At 36.6% G+C, this 19,764-nt stretch overlaps 1 protein-coding gene across 16 annotated transcripts in view; it reads right to left on the bottom strand.

Annotated features, from left to right (window-relative positions):
- The window catches only part of HDAC4 (histone deacetylase 4), a 582,774-nt gene that overhangs the window by 313,792 nt on the left and 249,218 nt on the right, over positions 1 to 19,764 (bottom strand). For 3 of the 16 annotated variants that reach the window (XM_069844552.1, XM_069844556.1, XM_069844554.1), the window contains exon 2: positions 15,363 to 15,572. The exons of 12 other annotated variants lie outside the window; for them this stretch is intronic. In XM_069844552.1, coding sequence (XP_069700653.1) covers positions 15,363 to 15,420 — 58 coding nt within the window. In that variant the 5' untranslated portion in view covers positions 15,421 to 15,572. Of the gene's footprint in view, positions 1 to 8,318; positions 8,362 to 15,362; positions 15,573 to 19,764 lie in introns of all 16 variants that reach the window. One more of the 16 variants, XM_069844557.1, reaches the window with a different exon arrangement.

Here is a 19,764-nt window from a genome sequence, read left to right as displayed (position 1 = left end):
TTTACAGTTAAAATGGAATAACACACTGTTATAATTTAACAAAGGTTGAAGAAACCGGGCCTAAGTGAATTTCCAGCCGAATAAATAAAGAATTTTCAACATTTGCTATAGAGGTTAGCTCCCAAAGATAGTTTACATTTGAGGCATAACAAATTGTGGCTAGCATCAATCCGTTTTGAAAGAAAGAAAGAAAGAAAGAAAGAAAGAAAGAAAGAAAGAAAGAAAGAAAGAAATGTGTTAGTTCTGTATAAATCACTCTGTATTAGCCTATATACAATAAATACTTGGTTGCTAAGGAAACGTGGACAGCAGATGAGCAATAGTCTGAGTGTCGTTTGTTTTGCTGCATACTGTATAACAGCGGTTTTAAAGTAATGCACTGGAATGCCTAGAGGCTGACTACCGCTATATTTTACACGAACGCATCTGACGAGATCTAGTTCATTTAGCGAAGGGCTGACAACAGATGCCGAGTCCTTCGCCGACTGCAACTAATTACTGTGTGGGCGAGGATGCATGATCACAACGTTGCAGAACTGCGGATTGCAAATGCATTACGCAACACCAGTGGCGGTGCGTCTTATGCGTTCAGAGAACCTCCAGGTAAAACAATTAAATTTATTTATAATTTACATTATTATTCTTTGTTTCTTTCTCTTCTTTAATATGTTTTCTTACGGTTCTGATGTATTTTTTTCTATGAAAAACCTATGAACCGCTGAGATCGCACACACATATACGAATATTACATGCTTGCTCAGTGTTGCCATATTTACGGATAGTCGCTAAATCTAGGGAATTTTGTATCAGTTTCGGCGACAAATTTTGTAAAATACGATTAGCGACTTTTCTGCTGATTTTTATATTATTCCACTTCTTTCTTTCTTTCTTTCTTTCTTTCTTTTTTTCTTTCAAGTTAAAACACTGAACTGAAGTCATGCACTTCTTAGTTTTAGAAGAGGCATGGGTGCATGACTGAGCAGTCTAATGATTCATATGTGAAAGCTTTGATCTCATTTGTGATCAGTGATCAGGGGTGAAAGATACTGATTCAATGATTCTCACGGGTTAGGTCTCTCTTTCAATGCTACTGCTCCAACACCTATAAAAGGTGGCAACTTTGATTGACACGTGACGAGTCGCAAACTGCAGCCAATGTAATCTTGGTTCTTCCCTGCAACGCGGAGATTTTCCACTCCGAACCGACCTGAAGCAATTGAGTTTTGGAATTTTGTACCGACAGTTTGTATGAAGAAAATGAGACTGTAGTTTCTGCTAGTTCTAATATATTTATATTCTTACTAATGAAAACTCTATATATAGATGTTTAACTGTCTTATACTTATACAATGAGTAGCTCATTTATAAGTCGTGTGTAAATTCCTTACTAATAATCACTACATACGTCGTGTATAACAGTATAACTGTTACACAGTTACGTCATAGTTTCGTCATTACTTCATTACGAAAGGTAATAGAATATCTGAGATTCTCTATTGCATCCGGTAGAGCGCTCTAGTGTGCCGTGTTAAGAATCGATAGTACAACTGGCTCTGATCGATTACCACACTATATTTTGGTCAAAAGTACAAGCTACAGCAATAACATTCTACTTATTCTGTGCTCTTTGGTGTGTTCTTCTGTGGTTACAAGGCATTCATCATCATAAAATGACAGTCGATACGAACAGCTGTTAGAGGGGCGGCCATTTTTTCTCTATATACAACGCTTAAACAAGAGGTTTCGTGTATATAACTACTGCAAAGCAATTCCCATTGTATAGTTACAGATTGTTTACACATCCATCGCTTATGCATGGTTTATTAGTAACGTTTTCTGTCTCAACGCTACATAAGTCTCGTATAAAAACTATACACGGTTTATTAGTAAGATCGTTAATATATATTTTAAAAGTGTTAGATTTCACAAACAAATTTGTGGTCAAACGCTTAGGTGAAAATTTTCACACTTACAATTTGCCAGAAAATGTAGTAGTGTCAATTGGATCAAGTGCAGTGCATTCACAATCAGCTGTTCCTACAGCTTCCACCTCAACATCACAACCAGACTACGCAGAAGAGGGTGACGACGAGGAAATTATATTTTTCTCCGCATATGTATGTTTTTCTTATTTTTATTTAGTGATATTTATTACTAATTTTTAGCGACATTTCTGGGGATTTTTAAAAAAACTATGGAGAGATTTATTTACTTTTTGTTGAAAAGTTAGCGAGATTATAGGGCGATATGCTGGCAACAGTGATTCGTGAGACAGCCGACACGCTCTGGCGGAAACTTCGTGATCCAAACCGGAAGTTAGTTTAAATCTGTAGCTGAGATCATGTTTTTTTAACACGTGTATGTGTGTTATTGATTGTTGTATTTATTAATTGTTTCTTACAATAGTTTAAATGTCCATTTAGTCGTTCTTGGTGTTTTAGTCTTAATATATTCATCTGTGAGTGTAACCAGTGTTCGTTTCCAAGTTGAAATCTCGTATGGAGCGAGATGGAACGTGTCTCGTGTGGAGCGAGATGAGGCGAGAGGAGGAGGAATCTGAATGGAAAGAGCGTATTCGAAATCTCAGCGCTGAGCAATCCGATGGCATCACGGTGTTCCGAATTTCACCGATGGCTTCACTGATGCTCCACCGGTGTCGCACCGGTGCCATCAGCTTGCAGAGGTGGTGGCAGTGTCCATCAGCCGCCATCAGTAAATCTGATTGGTTCTTGTATAGGGCGGGAATTAGCAGACGAATGATATCGTGCACTGTTGTGTCATGGCGGTGTGTTCTGCTGTATTGTTTTTAATGAGCACAACGTAAAAACAATATGTTAATGGCTTATGAGCGAACATGTCAACGGACCAGTTATTACTACCGGTTCAAGAAATAAATTGTTTATGCTCTCTTTTCTTTGAACGAGATGGCAGTACGGAAATTTCGCAAAATTTTGCTAGCGTAGCACAGACAACAACTTGTACAGTCGCCATGACAGCCATCAATCCTTCCAGAAGGTTTGTTCCTAATTCGCTGCAGCTTGACGTCATTGTTGTCCACCGGTCCGGTGAGATTCGGAATACGCTGAAAGTTGGTGGATACAAAGTAGGTGTGGTGGGGGTAGAAGGGCAGGCTAGTATCCGTATTCTGAAAGTTATCCGATAATTACCTTAAAATGAGCCTGATGATGATGATGATGATGATGATGATGATGATGCTGATGATAATCAATTATCTTTGAAAGAACATAGCGATTTTTCCTTACATTATCATTCTGACTTTCAATATTCTGCCTGAAAGCTGAGCTAAGCTGTTGCCTAATTTATGTTCTTCCAAGGACTGATAAATCTAGGCAAGCATTCTTATGAGCAATAGATTCCCCATGCTTCTTAATTTTCTGTGTCAAATGGCTTAAATCTGACACAACAGTGCATGTACAGCTCGTATCTCTTACTTACAAATGGCTTTTAAGGAACCCGAAGGTTCATTGCCGCCCTCACATAAGCCCGCCATTGGTCCCTATCCTGTGCAAGATTAATTCAGTCTCTATCATCATATCCCACCTCCCTCAAATCCATTTTAATACTATCTTCCCATCTACGTCTCGGCGTCACCAAAGGTCTTTTTCTCTCCGGTCTCCCAACTAACACTCTATATGCAGTTCTGGATTCGCCCATACGTGCTACATGCCCTGCCCATCGCAAACGTCTGGATTTAATGTTCCTAATTATGTCAGGTGAAGTATACAATGCGTGCAGCTCTGCGTTGTGTAACTTCCTCCATTCTCCTGTAACTTCATCCCTCTTAGCTCCAAATATTTTTCTAAGCACCTTATTCTCAAACACCCTTAACCTATGTTCCTCTCTCAAAGTGAGAGTCCAAGTTTCACAACCATACAGATCAACCGGTAATATAACTGTTTTATAAATTCTAACTTTCAGTATCTCTACCCTTAGCAAATAGCAGGCACGGGAAACAAAATAATTTATTTGTAGATTCACAACCGCAAATCGAGCTACCGTATTTCCTACATATTTCTTTTAAACTGAAAGCCCTGCAAAATGTCTTACTTCGGCTTGTTTGTGCTTGCTTTAAATCGAGTTGAGGTAACGGCCTTCCAAACTTCTTTATTTTACATTTATTTTCAACGATTAAAACTGAAAAATTTGTTGGTGAAACATAATATTGAATACTATTCTTATTATCTACTTTAAAGAACTGTAGTATTTTTTTAATTTTTCAGAAATGAGATATTGTTTAAATTGTTAGAAAACTATGTAATATCATAAAAGTAGTGAATCCTTAGGCACGAACCGCCACTGCACAACACAAATAATATGGAACAAACTTTCAAGAGCTGTGCATATTAATGCGAGTATTTTCGTTCGACGTTTGCTTAACCTTGCCGCTAGTACCTTCACCAAAGTGGAGATACGACACAGACAACATTTTACATTAGCAGAGACTGAGTAATGAGATGTAGACAAGTCTGCAACACTGAATAACTTTCAATTCGTATACAAGTTACTTCCCTCCAAGTTTAGGTGTGAAAACCTGTTACGGCATCTTGAGATATAGAAGTAAATTTTTATTATTAATCTTGAAATGTCCAAGTTTATCTATTTATTTGTCCACAAAAGAGTTAATAAAACATAAGACTTGTCAAAGAAAGAAAGGAAAAACTATAATTAAAACAGAAAACAATAATTAAAATATATAAATTGACAATAAATTAGCACCAATGTAAACCCATACGTATTTCATCTAAATTGTAAAGACAGGGGTTTGTTAAAATTCTTTTGTGCGAGATCGTGCGTATTTGCTTGGTTTCCGCACAAAACCAATCCGCGGTAAGTCTAAAATTCCACATTCAGTATCCCCAACCTAACACACATAACAATTTCCCTCTTCTTACCGCTTAGGGAACATATTGATTTTACTGCTTTAGGCTTTTAACATATTATTTTTAGACGCGTTCAATACAGTAATAATTATAAATTGGAAACTTACCACTGCAATTTCACCTAAATTGCAATGTTAATTATTGTTTTTAAATATTTGCAAAAATTAAGTAAAGTCTACTACTCCACTAAAGTTACTGCATTCGTGATGCATGTAACATTAAGGGAGCCGTTTGTTTTAAGTTCGCATTTCTAGACTGGGGGAAAAAAAAGACAGACGTATATCACGGCCTGCTGGAGTATAGTAAACACAGAAAACATTTTAAAGCAACAATGTTGAAGATAGATATTTTTGTTTAGCAAATTTGCCGTCATTGAACAGAAACCAAGATGGAGATTTCATTGCAACTAATTAGAAATTCCTCTTTCAGGTATGTAATAAACGATCTTCGCACAAAATAATGTACGATACACGAGCGGTATGTTTTCTTTCAATTCTCGGAAATTAAAAAGCTCAACTACGTTTCGCTTTTTTCAATCTTTTCCTCGAACATGAAAACTTCAACATACCGCTCTTGTAACGCATATTACTATTGATATATCTTTTAAAATACCTTAACTCATTCATATTTTAAATTACATCAAGCAAATCATTATATACAATTTTAGTAGGTTATTTTACGACGCTTTATCAACACCTTAGGTTATTTAGCGTCTAAAGAGATGAAGGTGATAATGCCGGTGAAATGAGTCCGGAGTCCAACACCGAAAGTTACCCAGCAATTGCTCATATTGAGTTAAGAGAAAACCCCGGAAAAAACCTCAACCAGGTAACTTGCCCCGACCGGGAATCGAACTCGGGCCACCTGGTTTCGCGGCCACACGCGCTAACCGTTACTCCACAGGTGTGGACACCATTATATATGAATAAATTCGAGGAAAAAACTGTTCCGGGGCCGGGTATCGAACCCGGGACCTTTGGTTAAACGTACCAACGCTCTACCAACTGAGCTACCCGGGAACTCTACCAGACACCGATCCAATTTATCCCTCTATACCCACAGACTTCAAAGTGGGCTGACAACCGTCAACCAACCAACATTGAGTGCACACTAACTCTGTGTGACTTAAATTGTGGTTTTCTGTTAACGAACAGTGTCGTGTATTATACAAATTAACTTTCAAGTATAACTCCCTGTAAAGTTGATTTGAATAAATTCGAGGGAAAAATTGTTCCGGAACGGGGTATACATACATACATACATACATACATACATACATACATACATACATACGAGCCAGAAATGTATCCGACTCATCATTCAGGTAACTTTCTTCCAAAATGTTTAAATTTTAAAAACAAACGCTTCGAAATTTATGGACTATTTTAAGTGATTTCACAGCAGCTGGAACTCTGCGGTGTCCTAATTATCATCAATATGGACATCACCCGCACTGTCACTATCAAGAATAAATTAAAAACTCGTATTTTTTTGTCCTCAATATTCTGAAGATTTTGAGTAATTCATATGTGAAACAAATGTTAAATGTTATGTTTTATTTAACGACGCTCGCAACTGCAGAGGTTATATCAGCGTCGCCGGATGTGCCGGAATTTTGTCCCGCAGGAGTTCTTTCACATGCCATTAAATCTACTGACATGAGCCTGTCGCATTTAAGCACACTTAAATGCCATCGACCTGGCTCGGGATCGAACCCGCAACCTTGGGCATAGAAGGCCAGCGCTATACCGACTCGCCAACCAGGTCGACTGTGAAACAAATGATATACACCCCCGGCACTAAGAAAAGTAGGTAAATTTCCATTTTCCTGTCGAAAATAGGAATAGAATCTGCTGGATTTGTAGCCGAAAATATTTCTACATGAGAGGCGGCGGAGAGTAAAGGCTGGTTCACAATAAACCGGAAAAGAGAACGAGAACGGAAAAATTGTTAAAATGTATATATTTAAATGTGAGAATTCACAATTAACGAGAAGCTTGCCGGAGCCCGGGAACGGGAACGGGAACGTGAGTTTGCCCAAGTTTCAACTTTGCCGTTTTCGTTTCCGATTATAGCCTACTATTTTTTTTCTAGATTCATTCTGTTGCCATGATAAAAGCTATTTGATCATCGTGTATTTTGTCACAACAATTTACTCATGCATGGTTTCTAACTAACTCGAAAATTCAGTAGAATCACTTTCAATATATGCTAACGTATATATGTGACCAGATTATCACGTGAATTGAATTCTTATAATATTCTGTGTCATAAATTCTGCAGTTGGTTAATCTGTGTTTATGTTGACTGGTTTGTTTTCACGAGAGAACGTCAATGGACAATTATACACATATAACATCAGGTTGCGTAATATCGACTTTACATATCGATAAGCATAGCCGTTTTCGTTCTTGGTTTATTGTGAATCAAAAATCTTCACTTTCACGTCCTACATTTCCATTTCTTGTTCTAGTTCTCGTTTCCGGTTTATTGTGAACCAGGCTTAACCGATCGATTACAATAAAATTCATGAAACTGTTTTCAATTTTTAGAATGAAAGTGAGCTAGAATCTGAGTGACATGTTATGAGGTCACTCAAACGCCTGTGAATGAGTTCTTTAAAATTGCGAAATTATTGCACAAACATTGAAAACTTAAACAGAAAAAAACAACGGTCTTCTGTTGGGACCTTGACTGGACCCCTTAAGCCTGCAAGTTATAAAGTGTGGGGTTGAGTCGAAACTTACCAGCGCCCGTATGCTTCTAACGGAAGATTACTTTCACATAGCTCCTTTAATTCCATGGTGTAGCTTTGAGGAAGTGCTCTTAATTGTTAACAATCACAGAACCTCCTGAAATATTATTATCATGACGACAGGCCTTCTTCACTCGAGACATTGCAGGTCAACAATAACAAATTAAGGCTCATTCACAATGAAAATTAAACATAACGTAAGCGTTAACTTAAGAATATACACGTTACGGTAAAATGAAGATAATTCAAGATGGGAACATAAACATAACAGCAAACATACTTGGTAACCATGGAAACATAACGACGCCATTTCCTCATATTCTGTCGTATACTTCAGCGCTCCACGATTGTCTTCTGTTTGCAAATCACGTAAGCATAAGCATGAAAGTTTGTAGTTTGCAAACTTTCATGTTAACGTCTTACGGTAATGGTTATATCAATGCTTATGTGAACCATTGTGAATGATCTCATTTGGTAGCCTGGGCGCAAACTTCTGTGTTTATGTTACGGTTATGTTTAATTTTCATTGTGGATGGGCCTTTACGTTCCCTCAGAGGAAAAGTTGGCTCACTACAGCAGGTGTTAAGAAATTTAAAGATTATTCCTTAAATCATGTACTATTACAATTACAATTTGTAAAAGAGTATAAATGATATACATACTCAGCCTATTCTCCATCATCAAGTTCATCATCTCTGAACTTACCTGCAATAAAAGAAAAACCATATTAATGCATAACAATAACTTTAAATCATATACTCTTACTTACAAATGGCTTTTAGGGAAACCGGAGGTTCATTGCCGCCCTCACATAAGTCCGCCATCGGTCTCCATCCTGAGCAAGATTAATCCAGTCTCTATCACCATATCCCACCTCCCTCAAATACATTATCCTCTCATTTACGTCTCGGCCTCCCGAAAGGTCTCTTTCCCTTCGGTCTCCCAACTAACACTCTATATGCATTTCTGGATTCGCCCATACGTGCTACATGCCCTGCCCATCTCAAACGTCTGGATTTAATGTTCCTAATTATGTCAGGTGAGGAATGCAATGCGTGCAGTTCTGCGTTCTGTAACTTTTTGAATTCTCCTGTAACTTCATCCCTCTTAACCCCAAATATTTTCCTAGAACCTTATTCTCAACATCCTTAATCTCTGTTCCTCTCTCAAAGTGAGAGTCCAAGTTTCACAACCATACAGAACAACCGGTAATATAACTGTTTTATAAATTCTAACTCTAAGATTTTTTGACAGCAGACTAAATCATACACTTAATTCAGAACATTTACGATGTGTTTCTATTTAAGAAATTTAATTCCGGCAATGTTAAGTGATACATCTGAGTAAAGAAAGTTTAGATGAACATAGTCTACTATTCAATATTTACTACGTTGTAACAATTCGACTATTAAAGAAAATAGAAAACAATGTTACAGAAGTGATATTTCATTGCACAAGCAAGTCCTTTAAAGTAAGAATATTTTCAACTTTTCCTGGAGACAACATTTCGTGCAATTTAGTCTGAAAAATTATCATTATTTTAGTCACAGAACAAAAGAATGACTGATTCAGAAATGTTACTTATACTTGTATTTTGTAGAGCTTATTTTTCCGTGTGAAAAGAAAATTACTGCATATTATTTTTAAATTTCACTTCCTTGTATTTCGCTGTAAACATGTGAATAGTGCGTGACCTTCAAAGATCCAGGGTCAATTAACTAATCGTAGAGGACATCCATGTCTTGAATAGCTACGTTTTATAAAAATGCTGAGGTGCAAACAAGTTAGAGTCTGGTATATATTTCACAAAATGGGAAATAATTGCGTTCAAGGAGCATGTTCATATATATTTAAAAAAAAGAAAAAAGGAAACAGAATAATTTTAGAAAAAAAAAACACAATAGGTGCCGGAATAACTTCTCGAATCATTTCCTAAACTTTAAACATAAACTTAATTTCAAGGTTTCTTCGTTGCAGGGACATTCATTCTAACGTTGGCCATAATCAAACACAAGGCGCTTGTATTTGTCAAACTTCAATGAACTACACCTAACGCAAACGAACGTCGATCTTAATCCTAGCCTTACAAAAACAGATGATGGCCAAGGGAATGCAGCTTGGAGTAAAATCATATTTTTCGTATTTATGTTGGACTGTGAGAATAATTACATAGGCTCTAATGTTAATCATAATTTCCCTAAAATTGAAGAATAAGTCGGATAACAATAATTTTTATATTCTTCCATGATATTTTAAGGGATTATCTTAAAAATCGGTAGTCGCTGTTGTTCCAGTCAATAAGTTGGATGACGTAATAGGCCTAAATGACGTCACGAATGTTTGCACATTACATTTCAAGTACGAAAAACTGTTTTAATAAAAATGTGGCCATTTAACTCACCTTAATAAGAGTAATAGAATACTAAAGGGAGCAGTGTAGTGAATTGATTTAATATACAATTGATACCAGACAACTGTTGTAATGACATCATTAGGATATTTTATCATATTAATTCCTAAGCAATATAAGTTAATTAATTCATGATCTTTGTGCCACATGAACTGTAATAAGTAGACGGTGGATGCGGGATGACTTAAGGAAAAGTGAAGTTGTTTCGTATCGGAGTATATGGCACGTGCCGCGCCGTCCGTCTTTTGTGTACCTGGCGAGTACAGCAGCGTACATAACGAAGGAACCCAATGTGCAGTTGTGTTATCCTGCTCAAGTATTTAGTACGCGTTGAATAGTGTAGTGCTGATCCATTCATAATGTGGAAGTCAAAACGTTAAATTCGCTCAGAGATACGAAATGCAATTAAGAAGTATGAGAGTGACATTTTACGTATTAACGAAGACAATATCGTGTGTAATGTATGTAAAATTGAAATTAAAACCAGAACAACTCAGGCTATAGAGAAACATTGCAACAGTACATCGCACAGGAAATGCGTTGAAATGAAATCTGAGGAACCATCATCATCATCATCATCATCATCATCATCATCATCATTTAGTTGACTGGTTGGCAAGTTGGTATAGCGCTGGCCTTCTATGCCCAAGGTTGCGGGTTCGATCCCGGGCCAGGTCGATGGCATTTAAGTGTGCTTAAATGCGACAGGCTCATGTCAGTAGATTTACTGGCATGTAAAAGAACTCCTGCGGGACAAAATTCCGGCACATCCGGCGACGCTGATATAACCTCTGCAGTTGCAAGCGTCGTTAAATAAAACATAACATTTAGTTGTGCGGATCTAACTACAAGTGCAACATGATGCTCAGTGCAAATATTCCTCTAAAGAAATTGAGTGATCCTCATTTTAGAGCTTTTCTTCAGAAATTCTCTCGATACAAAAACTGTTTAAGCGATAGGCGAAGACGATTCAGCTTCGACAATTTACGAGAATATATCGTCGTTTACTGCAACGCTGGTAATTGCATCAATGATGATGAGGACTGAACTTGCAAGATATGTACTACAGTACGTTATTTTTCTTTTCCTTCTGACTGTACGGAGATACAGTAGCATGTTGACGTCGTCTGTTTACGTTTAAAATCTGTTGAGCCAATGGTCTGAATGAAAAAAAAAATGTAACATATAGTAAATGTGCACCTACATTCAACGATAAGTCATCCCGTATCCACTGTCTAGTAATAAGTAGAGATCTAGTCACTGAGTGAAGTAAACAGGTTAGCTGCACAGTCTACTATATACAGTCGCGAAGCTTGAGGTGTTTTTTTTTTGCAAATCTCGTGATAAAGCGCTACAAGCGGTTAGCAACTAGAAACAATAGACTGTCCATGGTCGACTTTGGACTGTGTCGTATTTGTATCGAGTGCTAGCTCGTTGCGTATTTCACATTGATGCTTGTGAAATGTTCGTTATTGGTTGTAATGAAAATGTTAATGGCTAAAATATAATAATCTGAATAATAATATTTTACGAGATATGTAGAAAAATTAAGTTTGTTTTAATGAAATTTATTGATCACGTTTTATTTTCAATTCTGGTGGGATTATTATTGCTTACGCCTACTTTTTTTTTTTCAAAGGATATGTTTTTAATTATAGCTGTTAATTTTGTTGTTATTTTTATTTCTCTACTAGAGACGTAACTTTACTAGAGACGTAGAAAAAGTCTGTTACAATAAAATTTATTGATCACGTTTTATTTCCAATTCTGGTGTGATTATTTTTGGTTAACCTCATCCCACTTTGTTAACTACGTAAGCCTACACTACAAGTACCGGTACACGTAAGTTACTCCATTAATTCATATTTCCATTATTATTGTTGTAAAGGGAAATGTAAATTAATATTTTATTGGTTTCATAGTTAATTATCGCCATAATCTTGAAAGAGTGCAGGCATTTTAGTAAATTTCAGATCGTTTTGCACAAACAAAAATAATATTAACCTATTTCTTGCAGGTATCTTCGAGTTTATGGTGGAATTTAATATACTTCATTAAAATAATAAATTAACTTTATGCATTTAATATTTCAATAGTGGAAGGAAGGTGTTAATTTTTCCAAAAGAACACGACAACGAAAGTGTAACATATTTTGTCGTCTGCTAGGAGAGAGATCTGCGATGTTGAGGCGATAGTAGCGATCCTAGTGGTGGGCAACTGCCCATGTTTGCATTTTTACTACATACTGAGCTTCGCGACTGTATATAGTAGACTGTGTTAGCTGTGCTATGGGGTATAGATGACAGCACATACAGGCGGCATGTTCGATATAGTCAGCGCAGAAGGTAATAAAAATGAGTAGGTACCGCTGGTAACATGGTTAGGTGTCGACATGTATAGGAAATTGGCATAGTTGCGCCCCGCGGTCAAATGGGAGACCTAGGCATGGCATAATTGCGCCCCGAAGAAATCAGGAAGCAGAATGGACATGGCATAGTTGCGCCTCGAAGAAATCAGGTAGCAGAAGGGACATGGCATAGTTGCGCCTCGAAGAAATCAGGTAGCAGAAGGGACATGGCATAGTTGCGCCCCGAAGAAATCAGGTAACAGAATGGACATGGCATAGTTGCGCCTCGAAGAAATCAGGTAGCAGAAGGGACATGGCATAGTTGCGCCCCGAAGAAATCAGGTAGCAGAATGGACATGGCATAGTTGCGCCTCGAAGAAATCAGGTAGCAGAAGGGACATGGCACAGTTGCGCCCCGAAGAAGTCAGGTAGCAGAATGGACATGGCATAGTTGCGCCCCGAAGAAATCAGGTAGCAGAATGGACATGGCATAGTTGCGCCTCGAAGAAATCAGGTAGCAGAAGGGACATGGCATAGTTGCGCCTCGAAGAAATCAGGTAGCAGAAGGGACATGGCATAGTTGCGCCCCGAAGAAATCAGGTAGCAGAATGGACATGGCATAGTTGCGCCTCGAAGAAATCAGGTAGCAGAAGGGACATGGCATAGTTGCGCCTCGAAGAAATCAGGTAGCAGAAGGGACATGGCATAGTTGCGCCCCGAAGAAATCAGGTAGCAGAAGGGACATGGCATAGTTGCGCCCCGAAGAAATCAGGTAGCAGAATGGACATGGCATAGTTGCGCCTCGAAGAAATCAGGTAGCAGAAGGGACATGGCATAGTTGCGCCTCGAAGAAATCAGGTAGCAGAAGGGACATGGCATAGTTGCGCCCCGAAGAAATCAGGTAGCAGAAGGGACATGGCATAGTTGCGCCCCGAAGAAATCAGGTAGCAGAATGGACATGGCATAGTTGCGCCTCGAAGAAATCAGGTAGCAGAAGGGACATGGCGTAGTTCCGCCCCGAACAAATCAGGTAGCAGAAAGGACATGGCATAGTTGCGCCCCGAAGAAATCACGTAGCAGAATGGACATGGCATAGTTGCGTCTCGAAGAAATCAGGTAGCAGAATGGACATAGCATAGTTGCGCCCCGATGGGCATAGTACACATGAAAGTGATTGTCATAAAATAAATAAATTACTTTAAAATATTATAGTGTTAGTTGCATTTTTTAAGAACATGTATTCTTCTATTTTACCACTTCTGAATTCCTCGATGACGTGATTTAAAAAACGGTATATCTTATCATTTCATCGGGGCGCAACTATGCCATGCCCCTTTTCTCTACCTGATGAGATAGGGGCGCAACTATGCCCACAAAACAGGGATCCTTTTTTATCTGCTGCATCTTACCTGACAGCGGGGCGCAACTATGCCCTGCCCAATTGAAACATAATCACATCATAAACACCCACCTCACCTCACCTGACTCGATTACTTAAGTTTGCATGTTTTGGTGGACGAGATTCATGCCAATATATGCGTCAATGTACCACATTTTAGGAATATACCAGTAACTTCTTGTGAAATTAATAAAAGTTTCCCGAAGTGCAAACATTAAAAAATAAAGAAAGTGAAAAGTTTAAAATATACATAGTCATTCATTGTAGCCCTAATTGATTTAAAGAGGGTAGCTGAATATCATATATATATATATATATATATATATATATATATATACATACAGACGTGGACAAATTATTAACAAAATGGACGATTTTTATGATAATTCTGTTTACAAAATTTGACTTTTCAATTTAGACTACATTTGACAATTTTGGATATTTCCATCATTACAGTAGACAGAAATATGCAAAAATGTCAACTATAGTTTAAATTGAAGAGTCAAGTTTTGTAAAAATATATAATAAAAGTCTTCAATTTTGCTAATAATTTGTAAATTAGCAAAATTGTCAACTGCATTGAAGAGTCAAATTTTGTAAAAATATAAAACAAAAATCTTCAGTTTTGCTAATAATTTCGAAATATCCAAAATGTCAACTGTAGTACAAATTGAAGAATCGAATTTTGTAAAAATATACAACAAAAACCTTCAGTTTTGCTAATAATTTGTAAATATGCAAAAATATCAACTGTAGTCCAAATTGAGGAGTTAAATTTTGAAAAATATACAATACAAATCTTCAATTTTGCTAATAATTTGGAAATACACAAAAATGTCAACTGTAGTCTAAATTGAAGAATCATATTTTGTAAAAATATATAATAAAAATCTTAAATTTTGCTAATAATTTGTCCACGTCTGTATATATATAATACAGTCATTCAAAAAACAATGTTAATACTCGTATCTCATTAATATATAACGATACAAGATTGCCTCTCCATCAATATTATTTCCCCCTTCCAGTTGTAAACCTTTTATATGAAATAATTTATTTGGTGCTAGCGTACAGAGTTATTTTGGGTGGTCAAGATAAATGGGACACTCTGTATAATAATAAAGTCATATGTTTAATACGTTTGAAAGTATTTCGATGTTCACTGTCCGTAAGTATAATTTTTAAAGGATTCGTTTCTCAATGAATTCGTACCGTAATGATTATGATAGTTCACTAAACGGAAGGTTCTATCCGGATCGTATCCCGGAGTATTTAAAGGTGATTCATATACTTAAATTTTATTAAAGTACAAGAGAGAGAGATAAGAAAGTAAAACCCACAATTCAAAATACAAGATTCGGTTCTCTACTAAATCATTGAAATAAATTATCTTTTTACAATCCAAATGAATATGCGAACTTGAGATTCACGTTAATTGATTAATTATTAAATAATTAACTGTGACTAGAATGGATCTGAGTTAATAACATTTTGGTCAATTCTCTATCCAATTTTTATTAATATGGATTCACATCCAGAGAAATACATACCCAGTTGATTGTAGTGGTGCATTATATACTTGAAGATACCATAATCCTGAAGTGCCATAGATGCCTCAATTAAATAATATGTTTCATGAAGAAATTGTTCAGTACACTTCAAACACGCACAAGATGGTAGGAATTAAAGAATCACAAAATAACGTCACTTCAAATTTCTTCTTCTCTTAACATCACAATGACACAGTGAGACGTACAATTCTGTTAAAAAATCGTATAATTTATTAAAAAAACAGATACATAGTTTATTTAAGAAATTATATTAGCTATTTAGCGCCGCAAGCGCAATATGAAAACCAAGTAAGACAACCAGAATGACCAGGGAAGAAAGGAAGTGGCGAGAATGAGTGAGGTTCCATACCCCTGATAAAATTACCTCACAGTTTAGTATATACAGTTGCGAAGCTCAATACTTACTAAATATGCAAACATAGACAGTTGAAATATGCATCCATAGATAGTTGCTAGCCACCAGGATCGCTACTATCGCCTCATCACAGACTCTTTCCCTAGCAGACGATAAAATGTATTGTACTTTTGATATCGTGTTCTTTTGAAAAATTAACACCTTCCTTCCACTATTGAAATACGAAATACATAAGGTTTATATATTATTTTCATAAAGTATATATTATATTTTATAAACTCGCCTTCCTGGATCTTTCGGAAGGATAACTCTGACCTCTTTTTCTTAGAATTTATAGTGCAACAAACGTCTTCTTGTCCCATATTATTACTCAAATTATTGTATTTTAGCCATTTACAGTTATTACAACCGATAACGAACATTTCACAGTTTACACAACTTTTCACAACAATGCGAAATACGACACAGTCAATCCCTTTTCGATCTAGAGCAGGCCGTAATGTTTGTTCGGGTTTTCTATTTCAGTGTATGGAACTCAGTGAATTATTATATTATAACTTTATTGCGTATCATAGCTAAGTTTTATTTAGTGTAATGTGTTATAAGTTCCGTTTACTTCTTGTTGCATAATATATTGCAGAAATAATTACAAAACTTGTTATTTTAATGTGAAGAGAATTTTACATATTAACATAATCTGTTCGCGTCAACATTTCAAGTTTAGAATGGAAGCTATTTTGAGGTTTAATAAAAAAAAAATTATATTGTGATTTCAATTTAGCACATCTACCTTCCTTAATTTTAGACAAAACATTTACCATACCACTCCTATGAAATTAGTGTACGTACAATTGTGTTACTTCATCTCTTAAGTAGTAGATAAATGCAATAATTCAGTACTCAATTTTAGTATTAAAATACAGACAAATTGAATGTCCGGTAGTAGATAAATACAATAATTCAGTACTCAATTTTAGTATTAAAATACAGACAAATTGAATGTTCGGGGTATCATACCTGACATTATGCTTAATTATAATGTATGATTGCGAATTTAGCAATATAAGTTAAATATAGTAAACATAACCTATAATTTTCATATGAATGGCAAGGCATTGGAGATCACTAAATTTAGACAGAAAGAGGCAACTGGTACAGTAAACATAACCTATAATTTCAACATATCTAAATATCCGTGCGGTGCAATTGAAAATTATTGAATCGTGCATAAATGAATGTACAAGAATTTCACAATATTTAATCGAAATAAAGGCAGGTATTACACATACGAACAACGTAATTTTCACACCATAAATAATATTACATCTTAACTCGCAAGTAAATTATGTCTGAAGTGTCTCATAATCATTGTTTTAAATTTTATTAATGGAATTACACTACATTTTAGAGGAACATATGTTACTGTTTATGCATTCCAACTAATTTATATGGTTGAAATGCCGCCCTTCGTGATCAGGTTCGAGTTACATGGTCTCTTTTACGGCCTGAATTAGATCACGATGGCTGTGACACAGTCTATTGTTCCTAGTACTCACAGCGCTCCAAGCGGCTAGCAACTATCGCGAGATTTGCAAAAAATCACCCCAAGCTTCGTGACTGTATATAGTAGACTGTGGTTACCGCATATTCATCCATAGAAGTGAGGGAAAAACCGCTGAAAAAAAAAAACAGGCAATTCGTCCGAAGCGGGGAATCGAACGCCGGTCCGCTGGGTTCGGGAGCGAAGACGCTATCACGAGACCTAAGCGGTGGACTGTTTCGAGTCTTAATGAACTATTCAAATTTTCTATGCCTTAAATTTCTGTTCAAAGTAAATAATAATGAAACACTGCCCACATAGAGCAGTCTTGCGTGACACTGAAAAAAACAACTGATATCAAATCTAATTTGGACTTCGCTTTCAGTCGACGAGAATTAAGAGCGACTAATGAATTATTAATGTTTAAAACATGAAACATACGAAGGTTATTTCATATCAGCTTCATGCGTTTTAGTTCACAGCGCGTTTATAAACATTTTAAAACCAGAATTCCGCATATTAGCAATTCCGGCATACTCAGAGTAGAAACGCATTAGATCCGGGACGTAAAAATGATAAACATTTTATTACGAACTAGATTCAAAAGGAGATAACGTGTATTACCAGTATTCTTTTCAGATTTCTAGTAACCTTTAGAGTTTTCGTTACACGAAGCAGAGAAAAATTGCATATTAATGCAAACATAAAAATCCATATTTTGACAGTGTATATTTCCACATTCTTCGAATGAAAAATATGACAGAGTTCAGATTAAGCCTACGTACAATCTTCGTGAACGAATATCGTGGAATGTAAATAAATACAATGCAATACAACAGCGGTGGCGAAAATGTAATCGTGCGCCGAGCCACTGTGTAAGCTGCAACGTGCATAGCACCTATGGAGGGAGGCGGACACCCGAAGGGGAAGTAAAGCAACTGTTTGACATTAACGGTTTTTCATTTTCCTTACGTCAAACACTTAAATAAAATTATTATACAGTACAAGGCTACAAGCTAATGTTTAGTACGTGTAACGGAGAAAGAAATGAACAAAAAAACATAGGACACATTATCACAACTTAAAATTAATTCTCTTCAGAATGTCTCTGGGACAGAGTTTCAAAATCAGGAATTATGTCGCTTACTGCCAATCGTAGTTGATCACGAAGGTATTTGTCTGTCAGTCGTGATCTAAATTTGGTTTTTACTATTTTCATTGTTGAAAATAATTTTTCACAAACGTAAGTTGTAGTGAAAATAGCTTCAACAGAGCAAGCGAAAGAACGAAGCTTCAAATATTTATTTTTTGCCAAAGATTTGAAAAGTTCAACATTTGTCAAGTCCTTACATCTAGCTTTCATTTAACATCACACTGTAAATATGTGAGTTTAAATTGTAGATCTAACCGCATTATTCGTACATCTGCTGAAAAAGGATCGACGTACAGCGATGATAATAATAATAATAATGATAATAATAATGATAATAATGATAATAATAATAACAACAACAACACTTAACCTTTTAATGTTTCATCAGTAACATGTAGTAACTTATAATGCCGTTTTATGTTATACAACCGTTTTCCTAGTAATACTTGTGAACAAATCATACATTTAATATTCTCATCATATTGTCAGCAAAAAATGCATCCTCCCATCCTACTTGGAACTTTCGTTTTTATAGAGGTACATGGTTTCGAGAGAGACATTGCGACGATACGCCACTCGCAGGTCAGAGACAAATACAAATGGAACGGAGTTTGACTCCAGTGAGTGAGAGGGTGGGGGTTGTAGGTAGGAAGCAAGGGAAATGCACTGCGAGCCACAATGTGCTCGTGAGTCGCATTTTCGCCGCGGCTGCATTACAATACAGTAGATCTACCGGTACCTTTTCTTCACAGAAAAATGCACTGCAATCACTAACGCCCGCAGGACGTGAACTCGAATCCTGTCCAGTGCATGGACGTATGACCGTTAATCCGGCTTCGTGCTGACCCCATGTCACGGATTCCCGACATCTATACGACTAACGTGAAGTCGATGAAGACTAGACAGGATATGAAAAATTCATGATGACGTATTAATAGTTCAGTATTTGTTTATATTTACTCCGTGCTCCATTAACAATCCAGAAACAAAGAAGCCTGTAACTGAGACAGGAAGACTGGAAGATTAAAAAGAGGCATAGCTGGCTGATGGAAAACTTTCCACTAATTTAATAAAATCAAGGTCGTCACGACGGACCCAACAGCACGTAAAGCGCGAGAGAAAGACGACCTGAGCGAGCTTAAGATGCGGATCCTTCAAGGGCAAGTTAGAGCTTTCAAGTAAATTCTGAAGCGCCGTAATGAAACCCAAAATAGTAGTAGCATCATTAGCAGAAGCGGCGTAGTGGTTGTAGTTGTAGCCGAATCTAGTAGGTCTAAAGGCCCATTCACAATGAAAATTAAACATAACCGTAACATAAACACAGAAGTTTGCG

This window comes from Periplaneta americana, chromosome 13 (genome assembly GCF_040183065.1).
Source record: "Periplaneta americana isolate PAMFEO1 chromosome 13, P.americana_PAMFEO1_priV1, whole genome shotgun sequence".
In the NCBI taxonomy this organism is placed as follows: Eukaryota; Metazoa; Arthropoda; class Insecta; order Blattodea; family Blattidae; genus Periplaneta; species Periplaneta americana.
Note: the sequence above shows the minus strand (reverse complement) of the source record. Positions and strands in the feature narration are given on the sequence as shown.